Here is a 27,301-nt window from a genome sequence, read left to right as displayed (position 1 = left end):
TGACGCACAGTTGATTGTTTTTCGCTCCCTCTGCTAAAAAACTCGACTCCCTTGATTTTAGCTTGCCGTGTCGTGCTGCGAACGATTCTACCGTGTCGCATGAAACTACTTCACTGCCCGGGGGAATAAAATGTATGCGGCGCGCCTAATAGATATTTATGCATTAAGGGAGATATGAACATGATTTTTCCCTGAGGTTGACGTGGTTATAATCCGAGGGCCTTTGGCCCGAGGAATTATAAGTCAACCGAGGGGAAAAACATGAATATCTCCCGTGGTACATACAATTTTTTATTTTTTAGTCTCTGTACTTAAAAGTTAAAATTTTATTAAAAATATTTAGCAGGGAAGATTGCGTGAATATGTGGTTGCTATAGTTTCGTTCTCATGAGTTTGTTGTCAACAATGTGGAGGGCGAAAAACTTTGACAAATCCCAAGGGAGATATGAGTTGTTTTTCACAATCTGTATCTATGACGAAAAGAAACAATATCGTGTTACTAAAAAATAAAGAAGTTTTCACTTCAAAAATGAAGACGAAAAACATCAATGTTAAAATAGTAAAATCTGGATTTTGGCGGAGATAACACCAACATTTCCTCTCTATCGTCACACTTTTCCAATTTGCGATGATATATCAATTATATCATAAATCCATTTTCTATCCGTTGGGATTAATTACGTCACGATAATCCTGAACGTGATTCTATAGAAACGCTTACACCAGTGACGGCTATTACAACACCTGAAATGAGAATTTAAAAAAATTGAAATTGACGCAGTTCAAACGTTTTCTTAGAATTTATTGGAGTGTCCAAGACCTGCACACCTCCAAAATATTCTTTGTGACTCGGTGTCAAGGATATTTAACAGAACGTAATTCTTTTAGATACGACGAGATAAGCAAATTGTTTTGTTTTATTTATACAAAGATAAAAATTCATCCAGTATCCTGTCAGGTATTCGAAGCAGACTCACGAATAAGATGCGCAAAAAAAAACTGTCACCTGTTCGCGAATACACCAGTTTATAATACTAAGTAAGTCGTAAAGATTTTTCTCTTCCGCTGTCCATATTGAGAAATCAGACACATAATCATGCTAAATCCTCACTTATTCTGCTTTTTCCATCACATGTTTTTCCGTTCTAAACGATTTCAATTGGGGGTGAGTCCGGTCACCGTGGTGGTCATTTCGTACTGTTCAAGTGCATTAGGATAGGACGTGGTTAATTCCAGATGTTGCACACCTGAGATCGTTACCTGCACATTCATTCCTCTAAAATTTACTTTCCCAGGGTCCAGATTTCGTAAACCAATACCTACGTAAAACTCTTTCAAGTACCGATTTAGTTCCTTATCTTTGATTCTCTGCACATTTTCGCTGTTTCGTTCCTCATCTTATTTGTCGACACTCTAGACAAATTTTTTTGGTTCCCACTAATTTGCTACGCTTTGGTGTTTAACAAATGCCCAGAAGTATAGTCTACTAATCTTGTGATAGTTTTGCATTTGTCTAGGGAATCTACATAATTTATTCTTACACAGCTGCTTTTGGTGGCCATGAAATTAAAGCACATTTATTGGTAAGCTTGAGGATTTATGATAAGCCTTTATCGTTCTGATCAATAACCAACTGCAACTATTTTGTCCATATTTAGAGAACACTCATCACTGACTATATTGGTTCCACCATGTCGAGAAGATTCACTTTGTTGTTAGTGATCGTTGTGATCGTCATTCTCAACGTGGCCTTCCAAAAAATGGCGATCACAAACTCGTACAACCGTCACGACACCTTCAGGCAGATCCTCCAAACGAAAGTGGAACCAACAAATGCGAGACCGAACTCTCTCACTGTATCCTTCGACAAAGATAGTAATGGCAACATTCCTGACTACTACTTCTCGGACAAGAACAAGAAGACTGCGAGATTCAACAACACTTGTGCCAAATTCCCAGATCTGTTCGACCTCCGGTTCAAGAATGACCTCTGGCAGGTCCAGAAGACGTCCAATGGGACGTTGCTACTGTTCAACGCTTACTGGGACGAGCGCAACGGGACTAAAATCAGGATAGTGGGGATGTACGATGTGCATCCCACCGATGCGTTCTTTTGTCAGTTCTGGTACCCCAACAGCGACAAACCTGTGTTGGTCCAGAGTGAGCGTCCGTTCTGGATGTTCTCCTGGAAATGGGGTGCCGACAATGGTTACTTCATCCACCCCTACTTGATTTCGTGCAAGGCTGAGATGATCAACGGTCAACTCCCCACTTCGGTCTCATTGGTGGAGAAAGAGTGCGACAACGCTACCAACAATCTCAAGGTCTTTAGGTCTCAAGGGGAGAAGAATAAAAACTTCGTGGTGTGCGTGAAGGGGTTGTCTTTCCCGTACCAAGACATGACAACTCGTCTGGCGGAGTGGATCGAGTACCTCAGTATTCTAGGTGGGTGTCAGTACCGGTGGTACTCTTTGTACATGTCGAGTTTCAGGTGCCGAAAAGATCAACTTCTACGAGTTCAAGGTCCACCCCAACACCAAGAAGTTGTTGGAGTATTACGAAGAGAAAGGACTAATCGAAGTGACTCCGTTGACCCTCGTGGGCGACTACTCCAACCACCCCTACCTCCAGGACCAGTTCCTGCACAAGAAAGTCATCCAGAGGCGCCTCCAAGAGGTCATCCCGTACAACGACTGCCTCTACAAGCACCTCCAAGAGTTCAAGTACGTCGTGCTGCTCGACACCGACGAGGTCATAGTTCCCGCTGCAGGTACCTGGGTGGAGTTGATCGCCACCCTCAACAACACTTGGGGCAAGAAGTCGTCGTACGTTGCCCGCAACGTCTACTTCTTGGACAGTCACCTCCACGAGCACTCCTGGTTCGAGGGAATCCCCAAGTACATGCACATGTTGCAGCACGTGTACAGAGCCAGGAACCACACCAAACCGAGGCACTTCATCAAAGGCTTCCACGACACGGATTTGGTCACGGCGTTGCACAATCACTTCCCTTACGCTTGTCAAGGAGGCTGTAAAGATAAGGAGATCGACTTGGACGTGGCACATCTCCAGCATTACCGCGCAGATTGCGTCAAGGGTATCAACTGCGACGCGATGAAGGTCAACAGTGTTATGGACACGAGAGTGTGGAATTTCAAGGACGAGCTGATAAAGAGGGTGAAGAGGGTGCTTGCTGTTTTGGGATTCGCTGAAGAATCGTTGTGATAACTGACGACAATATCAAACCTTGCAAAACTGATGAACTGACAGATACTTTTCTGTTGCTGTTACTATTTATTATATTTTTTACTTTATCCGTAAGAAAACATTCGTCCGCATTAATTCTAGTGTACCAAGTGCCACTTATTCAGTGCGAATACTTGTGTGTGTGAAGAGGCAACATCTTGTTGGGTTTCTCGAAATTCTAACTAGGACCGAATAATTCTAAACATCATCTTTGATCAACCAGAGATTTAAGCCTTTGACGTGTCGTTTGATCACAGTTGTTATTGAAAAAATTGTGAAGGCTAATCACTAAATAGAAAAATCAATAAACCTTCATTTACAGATAATGCTATTGTATTCTGTACTATCATTGTGTTCGATTAAAAAACCCTCCAGCTAATAAATTTCACTTATTTACTTCCTTTTTGTGGTCTTAGAATCGACCCAAAAGTCATTCGGCTTGTTGACAACGACACAATAGTCATTTCAACAAGATCTTACGTGATCTAATTGTACTCACAATTACAACGCCTCGCTTGGAAAACTCTCTATTTTTAAATTTTCCTTCTTATCTTGTCTAAACATCTCATCTTGTTTATTCAGCTTGAGATTTTTAGTAAATATGAAAAAATTACAACAGTCTCCAATTCCCATTTTGTCAGTTTTATCATTTTTTCCGTTTACAATAAATATGATTGATTTATTCTTCATACAGTTGGTTGCAAAAAAACGGGAACTGTCAGAATAAAATTGACACTTTTTTTACAATTTTTCTATAGTGTGAAAAGTTCTTACGAGAGATAGGTTGGAATTAACGTCAAAATTCAATGACATTTTAAAAAATTATTTAATAGGTATTGTCAAGTAGACAATTAATTGACAAATGGACAAAACCAAATTCACATTAGGAACATTTTCGCTTCCCGTTTTTTTTTGCAACCAACTGTACCTTCATCATCGGTTCATCATACACTGACATTTTGACTTATGTCGCGGTAAGAAACACGAGCTCTCAGTACAATCCACCAAAAATTAACGATAATTTTAAATACTCACAAGCGGACGAAAAGTAACTCTTTTTCGGATGCTGACTGTGGCGCCATTTGTTGGTCTGTTTAGTAAAACCGATAATGATCCTGTCATATGAATTAATAAAGTTATTTATTTGAAAAAGCTAGATACAAAATAAATTTGTAATTTTTCCAATGATATGTTTTGCTTTGTAGTTCGAACTGTCGCCTAAAAAATTTAATGTGCACTTCTGCCAAAAAATGCCTTTTCTCCTCGCCCGTTTAAAGCCTCGGCTGCGCCTCGGCCATCAAACCCAGACTCGGACGAAAAAGATGCACTTTTTGGCCTTGATACAAAAATAACTATTTTATTAATATTTTCTAGAGTTAGTTAGTTAAATCCTAAATGTTTAAACTCTAGATTGACCAAATTGAAACAACAACTTATATTAACATCTCAATATTATTCAATGCTCTTCAATTAATAAAATGAGGAGATTGTTAATTAATCTATTTGTAGATCTCATCGTTAATTTAATTTAGTTTTATCCTTCACTTTCATTGCTTATCTTTATCACTATTTTTTCTTTTTTTTTTCTTTGTCGTTGTGTTTTAACTTTGCTTCAAGTAAAAGTGTCCAACAGGTAAACAAAAGAGTGGGGGGTCACGTTCGAGGAGCGAGTTATCTGGTAACCCCCTTTGGGGGGCTACAGGCTACGTCCCCTCCCCCAAAAATGTAATGTAATTTTACGAGACAACAACTAGAATGGAACAAAGATGGGTAATTAAAATAAGAAAAATTCAGAATCCTGTGTGCTTTGTGGCTGCAAATAGCGCCAACAATTCATAACCTCACTTACGTTCTAAATTTACAGCACGTTGCACACGATCATTTTAAATCAAATGTTATTATTGACCAAAGTAAATTCACATTAAACACTCATCGACATCCGGATAAATCTGTTAATAATTGTTGCACTGTACAAGAATTCAAACTGTCATCTACACACTGCCATGTTGCAACTTCACGTCTGTTACAGGTTTTTCTTGTAATCATGTTGGTACCAGGGATGTTTGACAAGTTGATGACAATAGAAAGATGACAAATAAAACACTTTGGTGTTACTGGTCATGTTTATTTAAATTAATTGCAACGAAACTTCCATCTATCACTTTAATTTTTGTAGAATACACTAGAAATGTAAATTGTTAAAGAAACAGAATACTGCCTAGAAATATTGGAGAAGTACAGTCGTTGACCAAAATAAAATGGGACAAAGTAAATTTTGATTCTGTAATTCGATATTTTTGTAAAATCCATCTCTTAGGAAACAAAAGTGTCCAAAATTAAAAAAAAATGTGATAAATGTCATCATTCGACTATATTAATCACTTAATCAGTATTAGATAATTATAATGCCGAACTTATCGCCAGCACAGAAAGCGGTAATCACCGATAGATTAAGGGATGGGGTATCAGTACATGTAATTCCTGCCGAATTAAAATACAGTGCTAAAAACACAACCTAACTTTTTGTAGATCAATCGTCAAGTTGTAATCTGAGACACATACGTCTCAGTTACACTATACAAATCTTTGAATTGTGAAACTGTCTAAGGTAACACTTTGTCCTATTTTATTTTGGCGAATGACTGTACCTACATACACTGACCGGCACAAAAAACGACTCACTTTGAATTTTATTAATATAATTAAGTAATTCATTGTTTTAGGAAAAAAAATTGATATCATGTTGTATTGATGTGTTATTTAAGTTATTCTTTGCCAAAAAAATATCCAACAAACAAAACATTAAACACAGCAAATAAAATTTTAATGAAAAAAAACAATAAAAGTAATTTTTCAGAAAAAAATTTGTTATGAAAAATTGTCAAAATTTGAACAGCATTTTGAATTAGTATATATCTCGTATTGTCAAATTAAATTTTTTAACATGTAAATCAACTGACAAAAACAACATGGAAGTAGCGCAAATTTTCTAGGTAATAATTTATTTAAACAAAACATTTCGGTTGCCATGGTGACCATAGCACTCCCGATCTTTGAAAATATCCCAATTTGACTATAATAAAAAAAATAAGCACACATATAATTTCAAGACCATTTATTAAAGAAATCATAATGAGTCGTTTTTTGTGCCGGTGAGTGTATTATGTACAGGTCGGGCGTCGTATACGCGGACGCGAGAATTCGCGACTTCTATTTTTAAAAAATTGTCGAAATTTTTCACACTTACCTGGGTATTGGTAAGGCACATTTCATAATTTTTTGATAATTTTTCACTTACAAACAAAACCAAAAAAAAAGTCAATTTTACCAAAAAGTCTAATTCTGATTTTTATACTAACCGACCCAGATTCACTTCCCATAATTATTTACGAAAAAAATTCCAATTAGATTTTGAATTAAACGCAATTTTACATTTGTAAATAAGAGGCTTCAGAACGGTCGGCTACTGGTGAATGATCCTTTTGTTGGCAAATTATACCATTTTGCCATAAATCACGTGTCTGGTTTGCGTTTAAGTAAAAAAGCGAATTATTTAGCTAACAAGGTCAAAATTTGTAATTGTGCCACCAGGCTTTGATGCGCTAGCAGCTACAGATTCATTTAGTCCAAAAACTTTATAGGTAAATTAACAGTTAATATCAGAAAACTAACAAAACTGTTACGGCCTTATTTATTAACAAAAAAGATTTAAAAAATTCTCAAAAATACCAATAATTAGTTAGGTATATAAAATTTCGACAATTTTATTTAATCAGAAGTCGTGATGTCTCGCGACGCCCGATCCTGTACAGTGTGTTTCCGTTGCAGAATTATTTAAGCAAATGAAACATATTTGTCCTAGGCTTTATTCATAGAATTGATTAAGTAGCTGTTTTGTTGAATAAATAAATATTCTTGTTGGACATTATCAGCTAATCTGCACCTCTTGTTTCTTGGATATAGCAAAACCAAAAAGTGTTTGCTTGGATGTATTTTGCAAACAGTTCTTATGATTAAACGGAGAATTTAAATAAAGCTCAAAAATACAATTTCCTCTAAATTTCCTAATATCTCTATGTGACACAATAAAGATGGAGCGATATAAAATGAAAAATTAAATATTAATATCTGGATTTTACAGGAGATAACACCAACTTTTTTTCTCTACCGTCAACTTCCAAATTACGATGATTACCACAAATCCACTTACTTTTCGTTGGGATTAAATATGTCGAGATAAGCTTAAACACGACTCGATCAACGCAAATGGTAACACCACTGAAGGCTAACACGAAAAATTCATATTTAGTAACCGAAAATACATATAATAAAATTGACATCGACATAGTTACAACTATTTCTTAGAACTTCGAGTTTCCGAGTGGTACAAACCTCCAAAATATTCCAAAACTCACTGTTAAGCATATTTGAGAAGTCGTGATTCTTTCAGATAGGAAGAGATAAGCTAATTGTTTTTTTTTTATTACTACAATAAAGATTCGACCAGTATCGTGCGAGGTATTCGTAGCAGACTCACGACCATGATGCGTAAAAGAAAATTGTCACCTGTTCGCGAATACATCCTTTCATAACACTGACAGGTAAGTTATAAAGATTTTCCTTGGTACATTTCCCCCGTCCATTTTGAGAAATGAGACGTACGTCATCGCATGATCATACTAAATCCTCGCTTATTAAGCTTTTTCCATCACATGCTTTTAAGCCCCGCTCTAAACGATTTCAATTGGGGGTAAGTCCGGTCACCGTGGTGGTCATTTCGTACAGATCGAGTGCATTAGGTCAGGACGTGATCGATTCCAGTAGTTGCACACATGAAATCGTCTACTAAATCCTCGCTTATTAAGCTTCTTTCATCACATGCTTTTAAGCCCCGCTCTAAACGATTTCAATTGGGGGTGAGTCCGGTCACCGTGGTGGTCATTTCGTACAGTTCGAGTGCATTAGGTCAGGACGTGATCGATTCCAGTAGTTGCACACATGAAATCGTCACATGCACATTCATTCTTCTAGAATTTATTTTCCCAGAGTACTGATTCACTTCCTTATCTCTGTCTCTCTTCACATTTTCGCTGTTTCATTTCTCATCTTATTTGTCGATTCTCGAGATACATTTTTTGGTACATATTTGTTAATTTACTACGCTCTGGTCTTTCATGAATCCAACCAAAGAAGTATCATATAATCTTTTGTTAGTTTGCATTTTTGTCTCGAGATTCTATGCAATTCATTTTTACATTACATTTTTTGGTGGCCATGAAATTAACATACACTATTTGATAAGCTTAACAATCATTTATTTATGATAAGCCTGGATCGATCGAATCAATCACCAACTGCAACTATTTTTGTCCATATTTAGAGAACGCTCATTATTGACTATATTGGTTGCACCATGTCGAGAAGATTCACTTTGTTGTTAGTGATCGTTGTGATCGCCATTCTCAACGTGGCCTTCCAAAAAATGGCGATCACAAACTCGTACAGCCGTCACGACACCTTCAGGCAGATCCTCCAAACGAAAGTGGACCCAACAGAGAGTTCTCCCACAGATGCCATACCAAACTCTCTCACTGTATCCTTCGACAAAGAGAGTAATGGCAACATCCCTGACTACTACTTCTCGGACAAGAACAATAAGACTTCGAGTTTCAACAACACTTGTGCCAAATTCCCAGATCTGTTCGACCTCCGGTTCAAGAATGACCTCTGGCAGGTCCAGAAGACGTCCAATGGGACGTTGCTACTGTTCAACGCTTACTGGGACGAGCGCAACGGGACTAAAATCAGGATAGTGGGGATGTACGATGTGCATCCCACCGACGCGTTCTTTTGTCAGTTCTGGTACCCCACCAGCGACAAACCTGTGTTGGTCCAGAGTGAGCTTCCGTTCTGGATGTTCTCCCGGAAATGGGGTGCCGACAATGGTTACTTCATCCACCCCTACTTGATTTCGTGCAAGGCTGAGATGATCAACGGTCAACTCCCCACTTCGGTCTCATTGGTGGAGAGCGAGTGCGACAACGCTACCAACAATCTCAAGGTCTTTAGGTCTCAAGGGGAGAAGAATAAAAACTTCGTGGTTTGCGTGAAAGGGTTGTCTTTCCCGTACCAAGACATGACAACTCGTCTGGCGGAGTGGATCGAGTACCTCAACATTCTAGGTGGGTGTCAGTACCGGTGGTACTCTTTGTACATGTCGAGTTTCAGGTGCCGAAAAGATCAACTTCTACGAGTTCAAGGTCCACCCCAACACCAAGAAGTTGTTGGAGTATTACGAAGAGAAAGGACAAATCGAAGTGACTCCGTTGACCCTCGTGGGCGACTACTCCAACCACCCCTACCTCCAGGACCACTTCCTGCACAACAAAGTCATCCAGAGGCGGCTCCAAGAGGTCATCCCGTACAACGACTGCCTCTACAAGCACCTCCAAGAGTTCAAGTACGTCGTGCTGCTCGACACCGACGAGGTCATAGTTCCCGCTGAAGGTACCTGGGTGGACTTGATCGCCACCCTTAACAACACTTGGGGCAAGAAGTCGTCGTACGTTGCCCGCAACGTCTACTTCTTGGACAGTCACCTCCACGAGCACTCCTGGTTCGAGGGAATCCCCAAGTACATGCACATGTTGCAGCACGTGTACAGAGCCAAGAACCACACTGGTCCCGGGCAATACATCAAAGCCTTCCACGACACTGACTTGGTGGCGGCTTTGCACAACCACTTCCCTTACTCTTGTCTTGGGGGCTGCAAACACAAAGAGATCGACTTGAATCTGGCCCACCTCCAGCACTACCGCGGGGATTGCGTCAAAGGTGTCAAGGCCTGCGACGACATGAAGGCCAACAGTGTTATGGACACGAGAGTGTGGAATTTCAAGGACGAGCTGATAAAGAGGGTGGAGAGGGCTCTAGCTGATTTGGGATTCGCTGCAGATTCCCGATGATAACTGACGATAATGTCAGTATCGATGAGCTGACTGTTATGTGTTGGTGTTGTCACTATTTATTCCGTTGTTAACTTATTCATCTCCTTTATTAATGTAGCAAATGTAACTGATTCAGTGCAACAAAAACGTGCGTGAACTAGCTCCATTTTGTTGCATTTCCAAAAAATACAAACTTGTTACGTATCATTTTAATCATTGTCCTTGACCGACCAGAGATTTGCAAAATGTTTACTCTGATTTACTGATAAGAAGCACTTCGCGAGCAGGAGATAGGTGCAAATTTACTCGAGCCACAAAACACCTTGTGGTTCGATTGAACCATGAGCTCCAACGTGCAAAATTAAATTCTTTTTGTGGTATTTGATCACTGTCTTTATGTAAAAAGTCATGAAGGCTAATAACTAGTGAAGTTAGTAATTTTCCATCCACAGGTACGTCATTGTATTTTTTTCCATCACTCTGTACAACAAAATACTCTCCTATTCATCACTTTACACTTCTTTACTCCTCCACTTCTCACAGGGCCACCTCACAAGCTCTTCAATGTCTTATAATATTCATTTCAACAAGATCTTGCCGACTCTCATCGTGCCAAAAATAGCAACACCTCTCTTGGGACAATTTCTATTGTTATATTTTTCTTCCTATCTTGTCCAAATACTTCATCTTATTTAGTCAACCTAACCTACTTCCAGACTGATAAAAATATATTTCCTTTCTTTTGGTCCCTATCTTATTAATACACTCTCTCGTTTACGACAAACATAAATTTATTTATTGCTTATCTTTTACTACTTTTTTACACCATTTTCGTATTCAAATCTGTTTTTACGACTGATTGAATTTTCTATTGTTTCTGTACGTTTGCCATTTATCTTCGATTGTTTTTTTAAGTGTACACGTGACCAAACGTATGACAAGAACTGACAGCTTTTGACAGTTCATCACTCACAGCCGACTATGTTGTTCTCGTGACAAAGAAACACCAACTCTCGGTACTATCCACCAGACTGTAGACAATTTCTCTTGTTAACTGTCATTTTTTTCTAGTAGCCATGGCGAAGATATTTGTTTTTATCATATTGGTGGGTTGCGCAGTAGTTTTGATATTTTTGTACCAAACCAACATCTCCGATTTGACCAGTGCCCACCGCAGTACCCACGAACGGTACTTCCGCGCCAGCGAGCCGATCAGATTTGGTCCCTATCACAGTTTGTTGGACATGAACAAAACTGGCAACCTTCCCGACGTCTATCTCGACGACAAGGCCAAAAAACCGTCAAGATTCAACCAGTCTTGTGCCAGATTTCCCGGAATTTTCGATTTGAAGTTCAAGAATGATCACTGGCAGGTCCAGAACACCTCCAAAGGAAATCTCTACTTGTTCAACGCCTATCTGGATAAACGCCAAGGTACTTCTGTGCGGATTTTGGCAACGTACAACCAGCCCCCGAGACAATTTCAATTCTACTGCCAGTTTTGGTACCCCGATAGCTCCAGACCTGTTATCGTGCAAACCAGAACATCGTTGTGGTTGTTTCGAATGGGTTGGGGGGCAGAGATGGGTAGCTACCTCCATCCATATCTGATTTCGTGTGAGGTCAAGTCGCTCCGGGGAAAACTCCCTATTTCTGTTTCATTGGTGGAGGGGCAGTGCGACAGCGCTACTAACAATCTGAAGATTTTTGGGTCCAAAAGAGCTGAGAAGAAGAATTTCGTGGTGTGTGTGAAAGGGTTGTCTTTCCCGTACCAAGACATGACAACTCGTCTGGCGGAGTGGATCGAGTACCTCAACATTCTAGGTGGGTGTCAGTACCGGTGGTACTCTTTGTACACGTCGAGTTTCAGGTGCCGAAAAGATCAACTTCTACGAGTTCAAGGTCCACCCCAACACCAAGAAGTTGTTGGAGTATTACGAAGAGAAAGGACTAATCGAAGTGACTCCGTTGACCCTCGCGGGCGACTACTCCAACCACCCCTACCTCCAGACCCAGTTCCTGCGCAAGAAAATCGTCCAGAGGCGCCTCCAAGAGGTCATTCCTTACAACGACTGCCTCTACAAGCACCTCCACGAGTTTAAGTACGTGGTGCTGCTCGACACCGACGAGGTCATAGTGCCTGTTGAAGGTACCTGGGTCGACTTGATCGCCACCCTCAACAACACTTTGGGCAAGAAGTCGTCCTACATGGCTCGCAACGTCTACTTCTTGGACAATCACCTCCACCAGCATCCCTGGTTCGAAGGAATCCCTCAGTACATGCACATGTTGCAGCACGTTAACAGAGCAGAGAACTACACCAAGCCGAAGTACTTCGTTAAAGGCTTCCACGACACCGACAAAGTGTTAGCTTTACACAACCACTACCCCTTTGGTTGCTTGGGGGTATGTACAACCGGCGACATCGATGTCAGTCTAGCACATCTCCAGCATTATCGTTCTGACTGCGCCAGTGGGGTTGGGGTTAGTGGCTGCGAAGCGATGAGGGTTAACAGTGTTATAGACACCAGGGTGTGGAATTTCAAAGATGAATTGATCAACAGGGTGGAGAGCGCTCTCACAGACTTGCACATGTTGCACTAACGATATTAACGAAAGAGAACAATTGTGATATCGGTACTAGTACTAGTACTACCAGTTATTTTAGTAAATTATCATAACTTCTTGGTGTTTCTCTAATTTTCAAAACCCCAAAATTACTCTAAGTTGTTCGAGATCAGAATTGAGAAGCTAGTTATTCAAATCGGCCCAATTAGTTGAATCAAAAGGATTTGTTGTTTGCCTGTTAAGCTTACTTATCTCGAGCGTAGACAACAATTTATGACACTTAACAGTGCGTCATATTCCGATTGGTGAATGACTTAAGACAATTACGAACTCCTAACCTTAAATCCATTAGTCTTCCTTTTTGCACTTGTGGAGATGAACTGTCACGAAACAAGAACGAGATACGTGAGTTTAATTGAGTAAATTGACGTCTCGATGCCCTAAAACTATCAGCACACATAATAAAATGAGCAAACAAAACACCCCAATAAAATGTTTATCTGTGAACATGTGCCACAGATCCAGTGCATTCCACGTCCTCTTGTGTCTTTTTCCGCCGCCATTACAGTTTCCTGCAATTTCGATCGCGTCCTCTCTCGTCGCGTAGTCACACTCTTCACACGTCCCCAGTTTCGTCCGCCACCATCGCGTTTTCCGACGCGCCCTCTCTCGTCCCGTAGCCCCACTCCCACCACCTCCTCTCTCCCATTTTGTCATCACTGTTGTCCGCCTTGTTTACATGCGGGACGCCGCCGCCAAAAATGTTATGATTTATGGCGGAAGCGGAAAGAGCACCACTTCGTCTATTTCGGTGCATGCGGCTCGCGCCGCAACACATGCATCGCAAACTTATTGTTATAAATAGCTCAGTGGCCCGAAGAAAATCCAAGAGGAATCATCTCGTCCGAGAAAAACACTTGTTTCGGGGCGATGTCGCGGTACAGCAGGTCCGACCCGGAGATGCTGGAGTACGACAGACCCAGTGCTTGTGCCAGTTTCTTGCATTACACTTGGAAGACGATCAGTTGTCTCCTGTCGCACATTACTTTGGTGTCCATGGTGGTGTCTTATTGTGTGCTGGGCGCTTTCACGTTTGAGGCGTTGGAGGTGCACCACGAGAAGGATGTGAGTATCGCTTGGCGGCGCCGGAATATTTTGGGCGGCGATGGAATTTCTGGAGCGACGCGGATGGAGGCGGGGGTGGCTGGAGAATGCTTGTGTGGCCCAAAAGGCGCTTTTATTTCGCAAACTAATCTGTGATCTTCAAGTTTGTTGTAACATGCACCCTTTTCATTTTACTGATCGTAAATGACCTTCAGATTCCTCCTGCTATCTTTATTGTCATTCTTTCAACAGTTGAATTTTTTCCTTTGTCACTAGTTTTTTTTACTTCTTTCTTATACGCATTCATGAAACGCTTTTTAATTAAAAAAAGACAATTAGATGGAAGAAAAAACTCATCTGTCTTCTTCAAAGTCCAGATCTTAGTCTCACAGAATTTCTGTGGGATGTAAAAGAAGTACTTGAAGTATGGAACTCCTAAACTTCTAAACGAACAAAGATACAATTGTTAAACTGACATTGAAGACACGTCAAGCTTTAGTCGGCGCTTTTAGCCTTCTCCTTCGTTTTGCCTCTTCGCTTCCTCCCCAATTCAAATAAAGCTCAACTCACCTCCGTTTTTACTAACTCCACACTCGACTTCACTCCCTCACATTCTTTTCACCTTTTGCAGGTGAAGCGCAACATAAGCAAACTCCGCTACAACGTGACCCACCACTTGTGGAACCTGACGAGTACGTTGAACGTCCTGCGCGAGGATAAATTCAAGAAGGGGGCCGAGATCTACCTGAGAGAATTCGAGGGTGCCATCCTGAAGGCGATGACTAAAGACGGTTGGGACGGAGAGGAGGACCCCGACATAGTTCAGTGGACGAGCACCGGCGCCCTCTTCTACTCCATCATAGTTATCACCACGATAGGTGAGCCCCTGTACGCGCACCCTTTTCCTATAAATTCCGAAGACACCCGCTTGATCCCCGACACGAGTCGCTCGACGCCGGGGGTGGGGTTATTGTGTTGTTGAGACAACTTTATGGAATATAAAACCCACGAGGAGAAATTCTGACAGATTTATGCGCCGTGCATCTACCCACCGGCCCTTTTAACGTAAAGAACGCCCTGCTGGATTAAAATATCGGCGAGTTGATAGGTTATGACAAGTTATGCAACCAACTTTACACCAATCGAATTTGACGTCACATTAGACGTTAAATATACAATTATTATTTGTATTTCGTCGTTCTGACAGTTTGCGTAATAATTACGGCGTAATTAATGCGATATTTTCATTTTGTTTGGTTAGTTTATACGTCAAATCCGTTTTGACAGGTGTCAAATGTGACAGTTCGACGGGGCCCCCTTGTTCGGCGTTCTGGTGTTAGTCGTTGTCGATCGTTTATTTATTAGACGTTGTTGCAGCCCTGTCCACGCACCCTGTCCGGGGCCGCATCGTTATAATCCGAGTTCATGAAGTTTTTCAATTATAAATGGATAGCCCGAGAGGCAACAGCAAGGCAAGCCTGACGATTGCCGTCTCTTTTACGGTGAGAGAATCTTGTTAGCGCAATCTCCCGGGATTAATTCGCAAAGTTGGGAACTATTTAATTGTGGAACTAGGAGTGCGCTGCATCAAAGTGGAGTTTCTTTGTTTGGGTAAAGTCTGTAGGTGTGCTAAGTGCGTTTTGTTCGTTTTCTGACACCTCCAGGATAATACAATCGCGATTCGGCGCCGGCCCCATTCGTGTTTCGTATATTTAACTCATTTGGTAATTGCTCCAGCTAAACTTCCTCCATCATCGTTACATTATGCAATTTTGCTCGACTCCGCCGACTGGGAATGTTTTCTCGGTGAGCGCCCCGGAATGGAAATTAATTGTCCGTAATGGTCTATCCAATAACAGATTAAATTGTCGCGATTATATCACGACGTTTATCGCACATAATTACGTTGTAAGATGTCGGAATATCTACTGGAAGATCTGGGGGGGGCGTGGAGCGCCCCCTTTATTGGTGCCAAGTGAAAATGAAATTTTAATTGGACGACGGAGGACTAAACTCCAGACTTTCGTCCGCGCCATTACACTACACGAGACCCGACACTCTTAATTACCAGCAGGCCATGGAAATTTGACCCTCCATTGTTTCAACACACTGGACAATGAAGAAGGGTGCCTCTAAAAAAAAAGAAACTTAAAAATCAATGAAAATGAAGAAGTTGTAGTGAGTGAAAGTGGTACCCGACTGTAGAAAAAAATGAAGAAAAGTGAAGCAAGGAAGTGGGAGGTGAGGCGACTGATAAAGCAGATGATTGAAAGAAGATTCGGGAAGAGTTTGGAATGTGCAAGTTAGAAGAAAAAGAAGTGGAGGGATTGCAGGAGAATTCAGAAGCCCAAGAAGAATTCGGGACTCTTTCTATTAGTAATTTTTATTAGACAATCATAAATACATCTACATCTACAACAGATCTACAACGGTAACATTTTGGTTTATATTAGGACCAGTCTTCTAGTTTGTACTTTCTCCTCTTCCTCCTCAATTCTTCCCCAATCTACCAAATCCCCCGTAACTCCCATACCCCCCACCAGGTCTTCCTCCACCAGGTCTTCCTCCAACGGGTCTATCAAACGGTCCTCCAGGTCCCACTAGAATCCCATTCTCAATCGAGTGCACCGGTCGATTGCTGATCGGTCCGTACTCTCGTTCTCCCCCCAATCCAAATCCTCCTCCAGGTCTTGGCCTGTTGAACCCTCCCGGTCTTGGAACATCGACCGGTCCTCCAGGCCCCACTAAAACCCCATTTTCAATGGAATGGTGTGGCCGACTCGGCAGAGGTCCCCCAATCTGGTCCTGCTTCTTGGTGGAGTAGCAGCAGTACTGCTTGCCCACGTCGCAATGCCCATAAGAGATCCCGGGAGTGTTGCAATTGAACTTCTCGGTACATTTGCACTTGTCGTAGTTCTTGAACGGCCCTTCTTTCACCCACGATGGTACTGGCCCCGTGAGGATGCCGCTTTCGTGGCCTTCAGATGGATAGTGCGGGTGGCCTTGGCCGTAGCTTCCAGAGGAGACGCCCCCGTACACTCCTCCAGGTCTGGAAATAAAACAGAAACGGTTAAGAGAGGTGGTGAGAGTTGGAGAAGATGAGTACCTGTGGGTGGGGGTGAAATCTGGGCGGTGCTGGGACTGCGGGCGTTCGTAGTGGGGTTCGTAGGACGAGGGGCGGAAGGGATGTTGGTTCTCGTAGACTTCGTAGCGACTCTCTCTGGAAAAGAATTAATGAGGGTTTGTGGTTTTGACGGATCAAGTGGGTACCTGTCAAAATTGAGGCGACCGTTGGTTTGGTCGCGGTTGTTGTCCCCCCAGACCCATTTTTGGTCGTCCTTGGCGAAGGATGAGGCGCACAGCGCAAGGAAAAATACTGGAAAAGACGATTTGAAAAGTGAGGTTAAAATAGCAACGTGAAAGGAATTAGAAAAATATAAAGGAATATAAACAAAAGCAGAAAGACAGAACAGTAAGAGAAAAAGAGACAGATGACAAGAAATAGAAAGCTAGCAAGATGAATAAAAAAAAATATTGAAGGAGGAAATCACAAGACGAAAGTATAAAAATATGGAAAATGAAAAAGGTGTTTACCAAAATTAAATAGAAGAGAAAAAACAGTAAATCATTACAAATAAAAGATGAAATAAAAAAATTAAATAGAGACTAAGAACATAAAAAGTAAAATGTAAAATAAAAAAATGAAGATTTTTTAAAGTTTTTCGAAAATTTAAAATTTTTGAAAATTTGTTACCCTCAATTAAATGTCATTTTTTATTACTCTATTTTAAAAGAAAACGAATAACAAATTTCATATTTCCCACCAGAGTGCCATAGACAATGTTCGAGAAGAATAAAAAAAATGACTTTTTACGACAGCACAAGCGTAATTTCTTATGAAATAATTGACAATAAAGCAATAGAACATAGAATTTAAAAATAGAAAGTTGGTGTAATTTCCGACGAAACTGTAGGCATCACGACATTTTGAAAATTGTGTCAAGAGTAACTAAGTAAATGTTTTTTGTTGTATTGAACCAAGAATAATAGACAAAAATGTTTAAAAAATCACCCGGTATATTGAATAGGTGTCCATATGATTTTTTTTTTAATTTTAAATAAGTAAATTCATTAATTACATTAACAGAATGACCTGAAGGATTGTATATTGCATATTTTAGCCAATCACGTTACGGTTAGATCACCGTTCACTTTGACTCATAAAAATCAAAACCGCGTAGGCCGTGGAGGCCAAATCGCCCCTCGATTAGAATGACAATAGCCAAATTGAGGTCAAAAATCGTTCCACTGTCAAGACCCTTCCAAATACCGGCCCGCGTGGGCGCTTTTCCCTCAACCAGCCCACCCGACTACCATGACACATTTCCCAACACCTCCACGAATGTAGTAACTCCACGCAAAAAATCGCGACTTTCCCAACGACTCGCGAAAAGGAAATATCGCAAGACTTGCCAATTTCCGTCGCGCACTCAATCTGAACCGCGCTTAAGTCGATTAGAGATGCGCGCGAGCACTCACCGTGTATCGACACCATAACTGCTGTCACTTCTTACATAACCGCAAACAACCTGTCTTATATAGCGCCACCGGGGCTGCCGTCCCCACCTCGCAGGTGCATCGAGAAGCCGGCAAATCCGAGCGTGTGAAAGTGCAAGTGGTACCAGATGGCGCGCCATTTTGGTACCACTGCCCGAAAAATCCGCCGACATTGACCCCAATCTGTCCGTCGTCTGCGGAGGATCTAGTCTGGGTGGGCGTTTTAGGTGAGCGATGCGGCCGCACGACCGAATCTCTACGGTCGTTGGGTGTGCCGCTCGCTACGCACGGCACCGAGGAATTCCCATACGTTGTATTGTTTCTAGTAAATCATTTTTTATGTCGAGTGTGTGACCAGTGATATTGACTGTGACCCTGTGTGCGGATAGAATAGCCGAGTGGAGATTTGGGAATTTCGATGATTATTTTCCGAAGGGGAGGGTTAGAGGTGGGCGCGTGACTCATAGGGTCGTCCAGACTTGTTATTATCGACATTATTACTATTATCGGTGCAGAATGTCGTTTGTTTAACGAGGTGACTAGATTGATAAAAATTTGTTATTTTGTAAGTGTCCTTTCGATACACTAAGAACTGGATCTAGTAGGTTAAGGAAATTTGGTACACTATTAATTTTTCTTCCTGCAAGGTTGTCCATAACGCTGTAACCTCCCATTGAACAAGAGGAAATGTTACGCCTGGATTACGCCGAATAATTGTACAAGAAATGGTTTAAGACTCAGAAATAATTTTAATTTTACTCTTTTTTAACCCACTTGTTTTCACTTTTTTACTTTTTTATTTCAACGTTTTAGCCTTTTTAACAATATTTCCAATTTAGGAAATAATGAAGAGACACAGCTTACACGAACCAAACATACTAATACCTAATTACAGCTCTGATGATGGCAATATACAGTCGAAACCTGTCGACGGGGCCAATAATTGACTATTGTGTAGTCAGTACTTAGATTAATTCAGACATTTATAAGTACACATCTGTCATTAATTATTTATGCCATTAAATGTTCCACTGAAGGCTGCAACTTGCTAATAAGTGTGTAAAGATTGTGGAAAAACATGTTTAAATATTTTTTAAATGAAGGAACCAAACGAAATCAAAAGGGGTCAAGTCGGGTGATCGGCTTGGCCACAATCCTACAGTTATCAATTGGCGCGGGAAGAATTCATCTAAATAAGTCATTGATGTTCGTGGCGTGTGAGCAGTAGTGGAATCTTGTTGGAACTAGCCTTTTGTTAGTTCCACAATGGTTCAAGAAGGACTCTTTGGTATCTTTGGGCGTTAACAGTTTCATTATGGAAGATCGGGTTAATGATTCGCCTTTTGGACATTGCAACCCAAACACCAATTTTAATTTGATGCGGTGTCACCGTAATAACTTTATGGAAATTGTACAGTCGCGAGCAATAAATTTTGGTCGTCAAGGTCATTCTTTGACGCAATCGAAAATGCTCCATTGTAAAACAGTCGTAAATGTCATAACCTAACATCACGTTGTATGACATTAATTGTCATTTTGTTCTATTTAACACTAACATCTTATCAGAAATTTTAATAAATTCAGAAATTATTCGAGGCGCGTCACAATACACAAAATGCGGAGGTTGCCGTGGGTACTATGGTAATAATATCAACAAATTTGTAAAAAAACAATTTTCATCGTTGAAATGTGCCAAAACGTTCCAGAAGAAATAAGAAAAAAGGGGCAATTTGTTATCAATGAAGTCTAAAAGTGCATACGAAAAGGTGTATGTTTCGTTTCAAGGCCGGAACAATAAAAAAAACCATCATGGAGGTAACGGAAGATGTCATTTTGGCATTTCTTGATATGGGGTAAGCGTGTAGAACTTCATTAAAAGTTAATTCACACTACGGCAAGAATCATTTGAAGAAAATGTAAAGATTGCCATTTTCGATGGCCGGGCACTTGCATTGGATGAAACAGCAGAAGAAGAAGATGTCAGGAACAAGAGCACGAAGCTAATATGGCAATTTCAATTCAATAATTGTACTTTTCACTTTTGTGATAATTACTGTAAAAATGATGAATAAAATGTTACTTGAATGATGTGTGTGAGCGTATTTTATGACTCTATAAGATACGTTGCTATTGACGACGTGTCTTATAGAGAAAAGCGTATTTTATGGGAAACATAAGGTGTGAGCTCAAATGCACCATGGAAACAGTATAAGATATTAGTGTTAGAAAAAGTAAATTATTATAGCGGGGGCAAAATTGGATTCGTAGAAGCAAATCAGGACGTGGAGTCGTTGAATCAAAGAATATTTGTAAAAGTGCGAATGTAAATTTTTCTTTAGCATTGTTTGAGGATTCAAAGCCGAGTTCTAGAGAAAAGTCTTGGATTATTGGCTGCATTATTTAATGGCAAAAAATAAGTAACTGCATTCTGTATTCATATAAAGCACTAGATTATTATACGAAACTCTGCACTATTTTAAACGACAAAACTTCTGATGAAAATTTCAATTTAAACGAAACTGCAAAAATTATTAAATTTTATCGCGACCCGCAGGGTTTTATTCATATACAAGAAAAATTAGAATATGATCAATTTAATTTTTTATCGGGTGTATTTAATTAAGACTCTTTTGAAAATTACTTTGATGGAATTAGAAAGCAAAGAGGAAGTTAATCTTACCCGTCAGCAGTTTTCAGTCATTTAAAACTCTTCTCGTTGAAGAGATTGCAGCGTGGAAACTGTAAGAAAACTAATTTAACAAGCTTGTTCTTTCACAGATCAACCCTTTACAAAAAACAGAAATAACTCATTTCGATGTGGTCGAAGAAGTGTCTTGTTTCAAGGATATCCATTTTCAAAAAAAATTATGTGTTGATGTTATTTCAGGCACATCTAGATAGATGGATTACATAGAAAAACAATTCACAGGAAAATTACGGTACAGATGGAAATATTTTACCTGAGTGTTTATCAATTGTATACATAACACTTTTAAAATATCCAAAATTTCATTAAACTGCATCGATTGAAGTAGAGGGAATGAACAATTTATTATACGTTTGGTAAAAAAAAAAAATAGTTTTGACCAGAGAAGTTCTTAGAATGGAAGACGAAGCTGTGCTGAAGTTGTAATATTTTACAAATCATCCAAATCCGATTTGTAGATCTCTTACTGCAAGATATTTACAATTTTTCCAACAAGTTGTTTCCACAATCAAATACTTCCAAATTACGGAAACGAGGTGGTGTCAACAAGACGGAGCACCATCTCATAGGATAGGACAGGGCGAGGGGACACCGGCCAGCTATAGTTGGCGCGGCGAACCACTGAGATGTTCACGTAATAGAGTAGCGACGTCATGAAAAGGCCGATATACACTGCCTCGCCAAATTTTAGTTTATTACTTTAAGAATGAATTTATGCTGAGAATAAAACACAGAAACGTTGAAAACAAAAGAACACGATGCACACAACGAAATAGCAACGCACTTTACAACGAGACTATAAAAGCTTGAACATTTCGGCTATGTGCATTGAGCTGCGCCCTTTACTCAATAGGAAATCATCCCCCGAAAATCACGTGAAGATCACGCCAGTTTTTACTCCAGTGAGTCGCCGCGCTGACTATACAAGATGTCTCAGCTAAGATTTTCGAGCTCAATATCTCGGTTATTTGCCAACAGATTTTTATGAAATTTAAAATGCAGATATTTTAGACCGTGAAGGTCCAATTAGTAATAATAAAATTACCTCAAGTTAAAAAATGTAATTTTAACACATGTTTCCTTTATCGAAAATTATGCGCGATTATTATTAGATTGTTAAACATTAAAAAATTGGGGTCTAGACAAACAATTAAGTAAATCACTTGTCTGATTCAACGAAAAGATTAGATTTCGTTGTTAAAAATTTAATGTAAAATTTGAAGGTATTTGAGCAGTTACCTCTTGAAACAATTGATGATTAATTGCCAAGCAACATTTTGTACACCCTTTAAAGTCTGTCAAAATTAGGCGCGCTTTATTAGAAACGTCAAATTGTGAAAATTTATTGAAAATTCTTTAAAAATAGACTACAGCGGGAGAAATTTCAATATTGTTGAAAAAGGAAAAAAAATTTGCATATGGAGAGTGTCGTAAGAACTTCAATGACAGTTCGTTTTCTCGTGGAACACTATCCAAATGTAGGCTTTACAAAATGTAAGGTTAAGAGAGTCGTCAATTTATTTCAAGACACAGGAAGCGTACGTGAATTAAATTACCTTGCTAAAATATCCCGAACGTGTTTTAGTCTTTTATGGAAGAATTAAAGCATCCAGTATAATAAATTACGTCCAAATATTGTCTTTAACTTTGCAAGTGTTTGTAAGGTTAGCAAGATAAACTTCAAATATGTCACCTGCGCTTCTGCGAAAAGGGATGACCAAAATTCTGCAAAATTGCGCGTTTGTTTCATACGCGTCTATGTTTTGCATTTGCAGCTACGTTTAACACAGTTTTTTGATTTTTTCTTGCAAACCAGACGTCTTTCAAGGACGAGTTTTTCCCTACAGTATTTTTTATTGGCGATCAATTTTTTATGTAAATCTTAATTGATTCAACATTTTAAAAAGGCATGTAAAAATTACGTTTTTAAGACTTGGGTGATTGCATTAATGGGATTTTATTCTTCACCGTCTAAAATATCTGCATTTTAAATTTCACAAAAATCCGCTGGAAAATAACTGAGTTATTAGGCTCGAAAGTCTTAGCTGAGACACCCTGTAGATCATCCGATTTGACTCCGTGTGAAGTTACATGTCAAGGGCCACGCAACGTAGAAGAATTAGAAGAACGCATAACAATTGAAATTGCACAACATATTGGTCCTGATATTTTAATTGATTCGTTGCAAAGCAAAACTTTGTCCAACATATATTATAATTCAGAATAAATGGCATCGCGGTAGGCGTTGGAAATTCAAATTTACGTTGGCAGCAAGACCCTTGCTAATAATGCCCTAGTTTCGATGCTGTTGGTAACCTTTGCTTTTAATTTGGCCTTGATATTAACATTGGAATCGTTTTGTGTTTATTTTCTTGTTATAGTATTTGGAATTTTCTTGTTTTATTTATGAAAAGTGTATTATTTGTCTGTAATTATGTAACGCATAACCTCAGAATAAAGTAATGACGGTTTCACATGTTTACTAAATTTTTTGACATAACGTAAAGCTCACTTTAGAGAATCAACGCCTACCCCGATGCCACTTATTCTGAATTATACTATATTTACAGTGTTTTTCTTTTGGTTTTCCTATTTTGTCAATTGTATTTCACTATTTCTCAAAACTATTTCATATTTACGTCACTTTGACATTTAATAGAGATAGAAAATACTTTTGAGAAATAGTGTAAATACAATTGACAAAAGAGGAAAACCAAAAGAAAAACAGTGTTTTGTCAAGAAGTCAATTGAGAGAATTTTAGCAACTGTTGTAAAATAAAAATAATTCTTAATTTCTTTGATGTTGAGGATCTGCTGAAATACTGGTGGATCGGAAGGTGGCTGAAGTTTTAATTTTTTTTTTTGTTGATGGAACACACTTTTTCTGATGTGTTTATTTTAATCACTACTCTATTTACACTCACTATTATTTACTGTATGATGATTTTCTTTTTAAAACTACTGATGCTGGTAATTAACTATGATTACTGCCTCGTACGATGATTTTTCTGATGATTTTTTCTTCTTCGATCAGTGTGTAGGTCGATAATGATAATGATATCTGTTTTACCGACGCCGTCTCATGAGCCCGCGCCATTTGAAATTAGCGGGAATTTCAAACAATATTTTATTTCTAGTTACTTTCGTTCAAGTGTGCCGATTTTAGAAGGACCTTAGTTGGGAGTGGCACCGAGGATAATTTAATGACAATATTTTTGAAACCAACAATAAGAATTTTTTGAAGTTGAATACTGAGTTCAGAAAAAAAAATCTCTTTTCAAAAACGCTACATTTGATCCTTAGTGCTGCAAAAAATTAAGTCAGCGACCCTGTAGGTTGTAAGATGTTGCTATTTAATTTTTTTACGTGTTTGAATATTCTCTGACTTGCTGAAGGCTACTCTGCTGCAGTTTAACAATTAATAAATCCGTTGGAATATCAAATTACTGACGTTTTCTTCTACAGACTAATTCAGAGATAGCTTGCCGAAAGATGCTGAAATTGATTTGTTTCCATAACTGTTCTGAAGAAGGTTAAGAATGGTCACACCTGAATTGTTTTTACTGCAAAACTAGATTCGCTCGATCCCGTTGATAGAATAAAAATAAGAATATGAAAAATGGAGCAGTAGAACGGCGAAATCTGCGTCCTTCCACCCCCGAAGGCCCCCCAAAGTTCAAGTCAGTCAAGATGTAATAAACCATTTTCCTAATTGAAATCGCGTGGGCACACCGCATTCTTCTCACTTAATTGCCGCAACAACTCCACCGCAATAATCCACACAAATTGCCGTCACTCGAACATTCTGATACATCCGCCAAGAGCGACAAAACCCCTTGCGCGGTTCAATTAGACGCAATTTAATAATATCGCATTGTTCCCTGCAACAACAGCCGGAACTGGGAACAATGTCGCGTACGCGTTTTATTTCTGTTTTTTCGATTTAATTAACGAACAGCTCCAGCCAGGCCCCCAATTATTTTCCTCCGTTTACGACGGCCGGATGGATTCCAGAAATAATTTTCGGTCAACGGCACCGCCTCCGTAAACAGGTTAAATCGATCGATCATCGATCCTAACAACGGGAAATCGTTACCTTCGTCTATCATGCTAATGAGTGGGACAGCATTGGAGGTAATAACTAATAATAGGACGATGTGGCGTCAGGACCGTGAAAATATCTCGTCGAGGTCCCGGAAGCGGCTCAGGGTTGGGCATGCAAAATCCGGAAGATTTTGTAGATTGTTTCTTCTGTGGCGTCTTTTCTAGGTTACGGCCACATCTCCCCCAAGACCCAGTGGGGCAAGATCGTCACCATCTTCTACGCCATCTTGGGCATCCCCTTGATGCTCCTCTGCCTGTCCAACATCGGCGACATCATGGCCACCTCGTTCCGCTTCCTCTACTGGCGAGTGTGCTGCTACCTCTGCACCAAGAAACCCAAGAAGAAGAGGTCCAAACGCAGCAGCGCCAGAATGACCCCCGAGTACGTTGCCCCCCCTCCGTTCGTCCCTCGTGACATTTTTATCGCGCAGGGGCCGCTTCTCCAGGTCTAGGAACGCCTCGTTCCGGAGGTCCATGCGGACGTCAACTAGGTCGGCCGACAGCGGCTTCGGCAGGTCGGAAATCGGGCACTACTCCCACTCGGACACCGAGCTCAGGTCGGGCATTCCTCCTGGCCGCGCCAAATCTAGACAATTCTTTCAGGTACCACGAGGAGGCGAGGGACCAGATCCCGCGCGGGTCGAGTCTCCCTAGGATGCGGCCGTCGCAAGCGCCGAGGTTCTCGGATCCCTCGAGCCGCAAGAGCTCGGGGGTGAGCAAGAGCGGGTCTTTGGACCGGCGCAGGTCGCACAAGAGCACGGAGATGATCGAGCTGGACCCGGTGGTCTTGGCCAAGACGCCGATCTTGTGCAACCGGTACGTGGTGGACCAGAACGAGATCGTGTCCAACAACATCCCGGGGATTACGATGCGGGACATGGAGGGACAAGGCCGGACGCCCCCTTCGAACAGGAGGGCCAAGTCTCTCCCCAAAAACCCGCAGTATCTTGAGCCTCCGCGACTGCCGTCGCCGGCGCCTTCCTCCGAGAGCTCGGTGCGGAAGAGTCCCAAGCCCAGACGCAAGAAGTCCCCACGTGAGTACCCCCCACCAGCCGCACCCACTCTCATTACTCTCTTGCAGCTCGCCACAACCCCAGCCCCAAAATGATGACTCCTCTGGGCTACGGCCACCGCAGCAAGTACCTGGACGACCCGGACTCCGACGAGGAGTTCGTCTACGAGGACGAAGACGACTACTACGAGATCGTCCGGACGCGGATCCGACCGGTGCCCATCTGGTTGTGCGTTTTCCTGGTGGTCAGCTACATCGTCGCCGGAGCGTTTCTCTTCAAATCATGGGAAAACTGGGACCTGCTGGACGCCGCCTACTTCTGTTTTATCACTCTCACCACCATAGGCTTCGGCGACTTGGTCCCCGCCAAAGGGGTGAGTCACGACAGTCTCCACACCGGAGTCAACGAAGACGTCAACAGAGCAACGATCAGCATTGCGCTCTGTTCGCTCTACCTCCTCTTCGGGATCGCGCTCTTGGCCATGAGTTTCAACCTGGTGCAAGAGGAGGTCATCGCCAAAGTGAAGAACGTGGCTAAGACTTTGGGGATCATCAAGAAGGACGACGACGAGGACAGCGAGGATGAGGTGTGACTACGGGACGATTGTAGCTGTCAATTTGACAAGTGACAGATTCGTTTCCGACACCGCTCTATTTGTTCTGTCGTGTTTAATTTGTTTAATTTCATGTTTTAGAATTAGTGTGACAATTAAAAAGAAGAAATTGATTGGAAGAAGTTGAGATGTTGCGTTGTAATATTTGAGCGCCATCTGTGGCGCGGCTGTGAAAGCAAATGTGACGTTTAATGAGAAACCTGCCGGTGTCAAATCTATTTTCATTTATTACATCCCACTCGAAGTATTTTACTACAGTTTTATAGTCTTACTATATCAATCGGAACTGCTGCTAACAAAATAAACTAGATTTGTAACGAATCGAATCAAAAATAAAACGTTAGAAATATTTTTGTTGTTGGTAATAAATCGTCAAGTCGCCTGGTCCATTTACATCTCGGTAAGTTACTTCGATTTGTTTTAACACATTCCATCGACTTCT

General features: G+C 40.7%; 4 protein-coding genes across 8 annotated transcripts; all 4 read left to right on the top strand.

Annotated features, from left to right (window-relative positions):
- The first annotated feature begins 904 nt into the window (after positions 1–904).
- On the top strand, positions 905–3,629 carry LOC138128870 (uncharacterized). Of its 2 annotated transcripts, XM_069045078.1 has the most exons (4): positions 960–1,038; positions 1,546–1,583; positions 1,659–2,445; positions 2,492–3,629. In XM_069045078.1, the coding sequence occupies exons 3-4, from the start codon at positions 1,692–1,694 to the stop codon at positions 3,223–3,225; spliced, it is 1,488 nt and encodes a 495-aa protein (XP_068901179.1). In that variant the 5' UTR covers positions 960–1,038; positions 1,546–1,583; positions 1,659–1,691; the 3' UTR covers positions 3,226–3,629. The 2 variants fall into 2 exon arrangements, with proteins under 2 accessions (XP_068901178.1, XP_068901179.1); XM_069045077.1 differs by lacking the exon at positions 1,546–1,583 and having other exon boundaries at positions 905–1,038.
- A 3,947-nt stretch (positions 3,630–7,576) lies between these two features.
- On the top strand, positions 7,577–10,397 carry LOC138128281 (uncharacterized). Its single transcript, XM_069044471.1, has 3 exons — positions 7,577–7,847; positions 8,627–9,428; positions 9,475–10,397. Exons 2-3 carry the CDS (start codon positions 8,660–8,662, stop codon positions 10,209–10,211), a joined length of 1,506 nt encoding a protein of 501 aa, XP_068900572.1. The 5' UTR covers positions 7,577–7,847; positions 8,627–8,659; the 3' UTR covers positions 10,212–10,397.
- A 106-nt stretch (positions 10,398–10,503) lies between these two features.
- LOC138128282 (uncharacterized) lies at positions 10,504–12,877 on the top strand. 4 transcript variants are annotated; one of them, XM_069044473.1, is made up of 4 exons: positions 10,504–10,645; positions 11,109–11,209; positions 11,268–12,017; positions 12,064–12,877. In XM_069044473.1, exons 3-4 carry the CDS (start codon positions 11,270–11,272, stop codon positions 12,795–12,797), a joined length of 1,482 nt encoding a protein of 493 aa, XP_068900574.1. In that variant the 5' UTR covers positions 10,504–10,645; positions 11,109–11,209; positions 11,268–11,269; the 3' UTR covers positions 12,798–12,877. The 4 variants fall into 4 exon arrangements, with proteins under 4 accessions (XP_068900574.1, XP_068900573.1, XP_068900576.1 ...); XM_069044472.1 differs by having other exon boundaries at positions 11,265–12,017; XM_069044475.1 differs by lacking the exon at positions 11,109–11,209.
- Positions 12,878–13,616: 739 nt separating this feature from the next.
- galene lies at positions 13,617–27,208 on the top strand. The gene is made up of 7 exons (XM_069046123.1): positions 13,617–13,886; positions 14,497–14,743; positions 25,399–25,615; positions 25,665–25,790; positions 25,837–26,267; positions 26,315–26,832; positions 26,941–27,208. Exons 1-7 carry the CDS (start codon positions 13,692–13,694, stop codon positions 26,944–26,946), a joined length of 1,740 nt encoding a protein of 579 aa, XP_068902224.1. The 5' UTR covers positions 13,617–13,691; the 3' UTR covers positions 26,947–27,208.
- Positions 27,209–27,301: the final 93 nt, after the last annotated feature.

Source organism: Tenebrio molitor, chromosome 4, assembly GCF_963966145.1.
Source record: "Tenebrio molitor chromosome 4, icTenMoli1.1, whole genome shotgun sequence".
NCBI classification, from domain to species: domain Eukaryota; kingdom Metazoa; phylum Arthropoda; class Insecta; order Coleoptera; family Tenebrionidae; genus Tenebrio; species Tenebrio molitor.
This window is presented reverse-complemented; position numbering and strand designations above follow the sequence as displayed.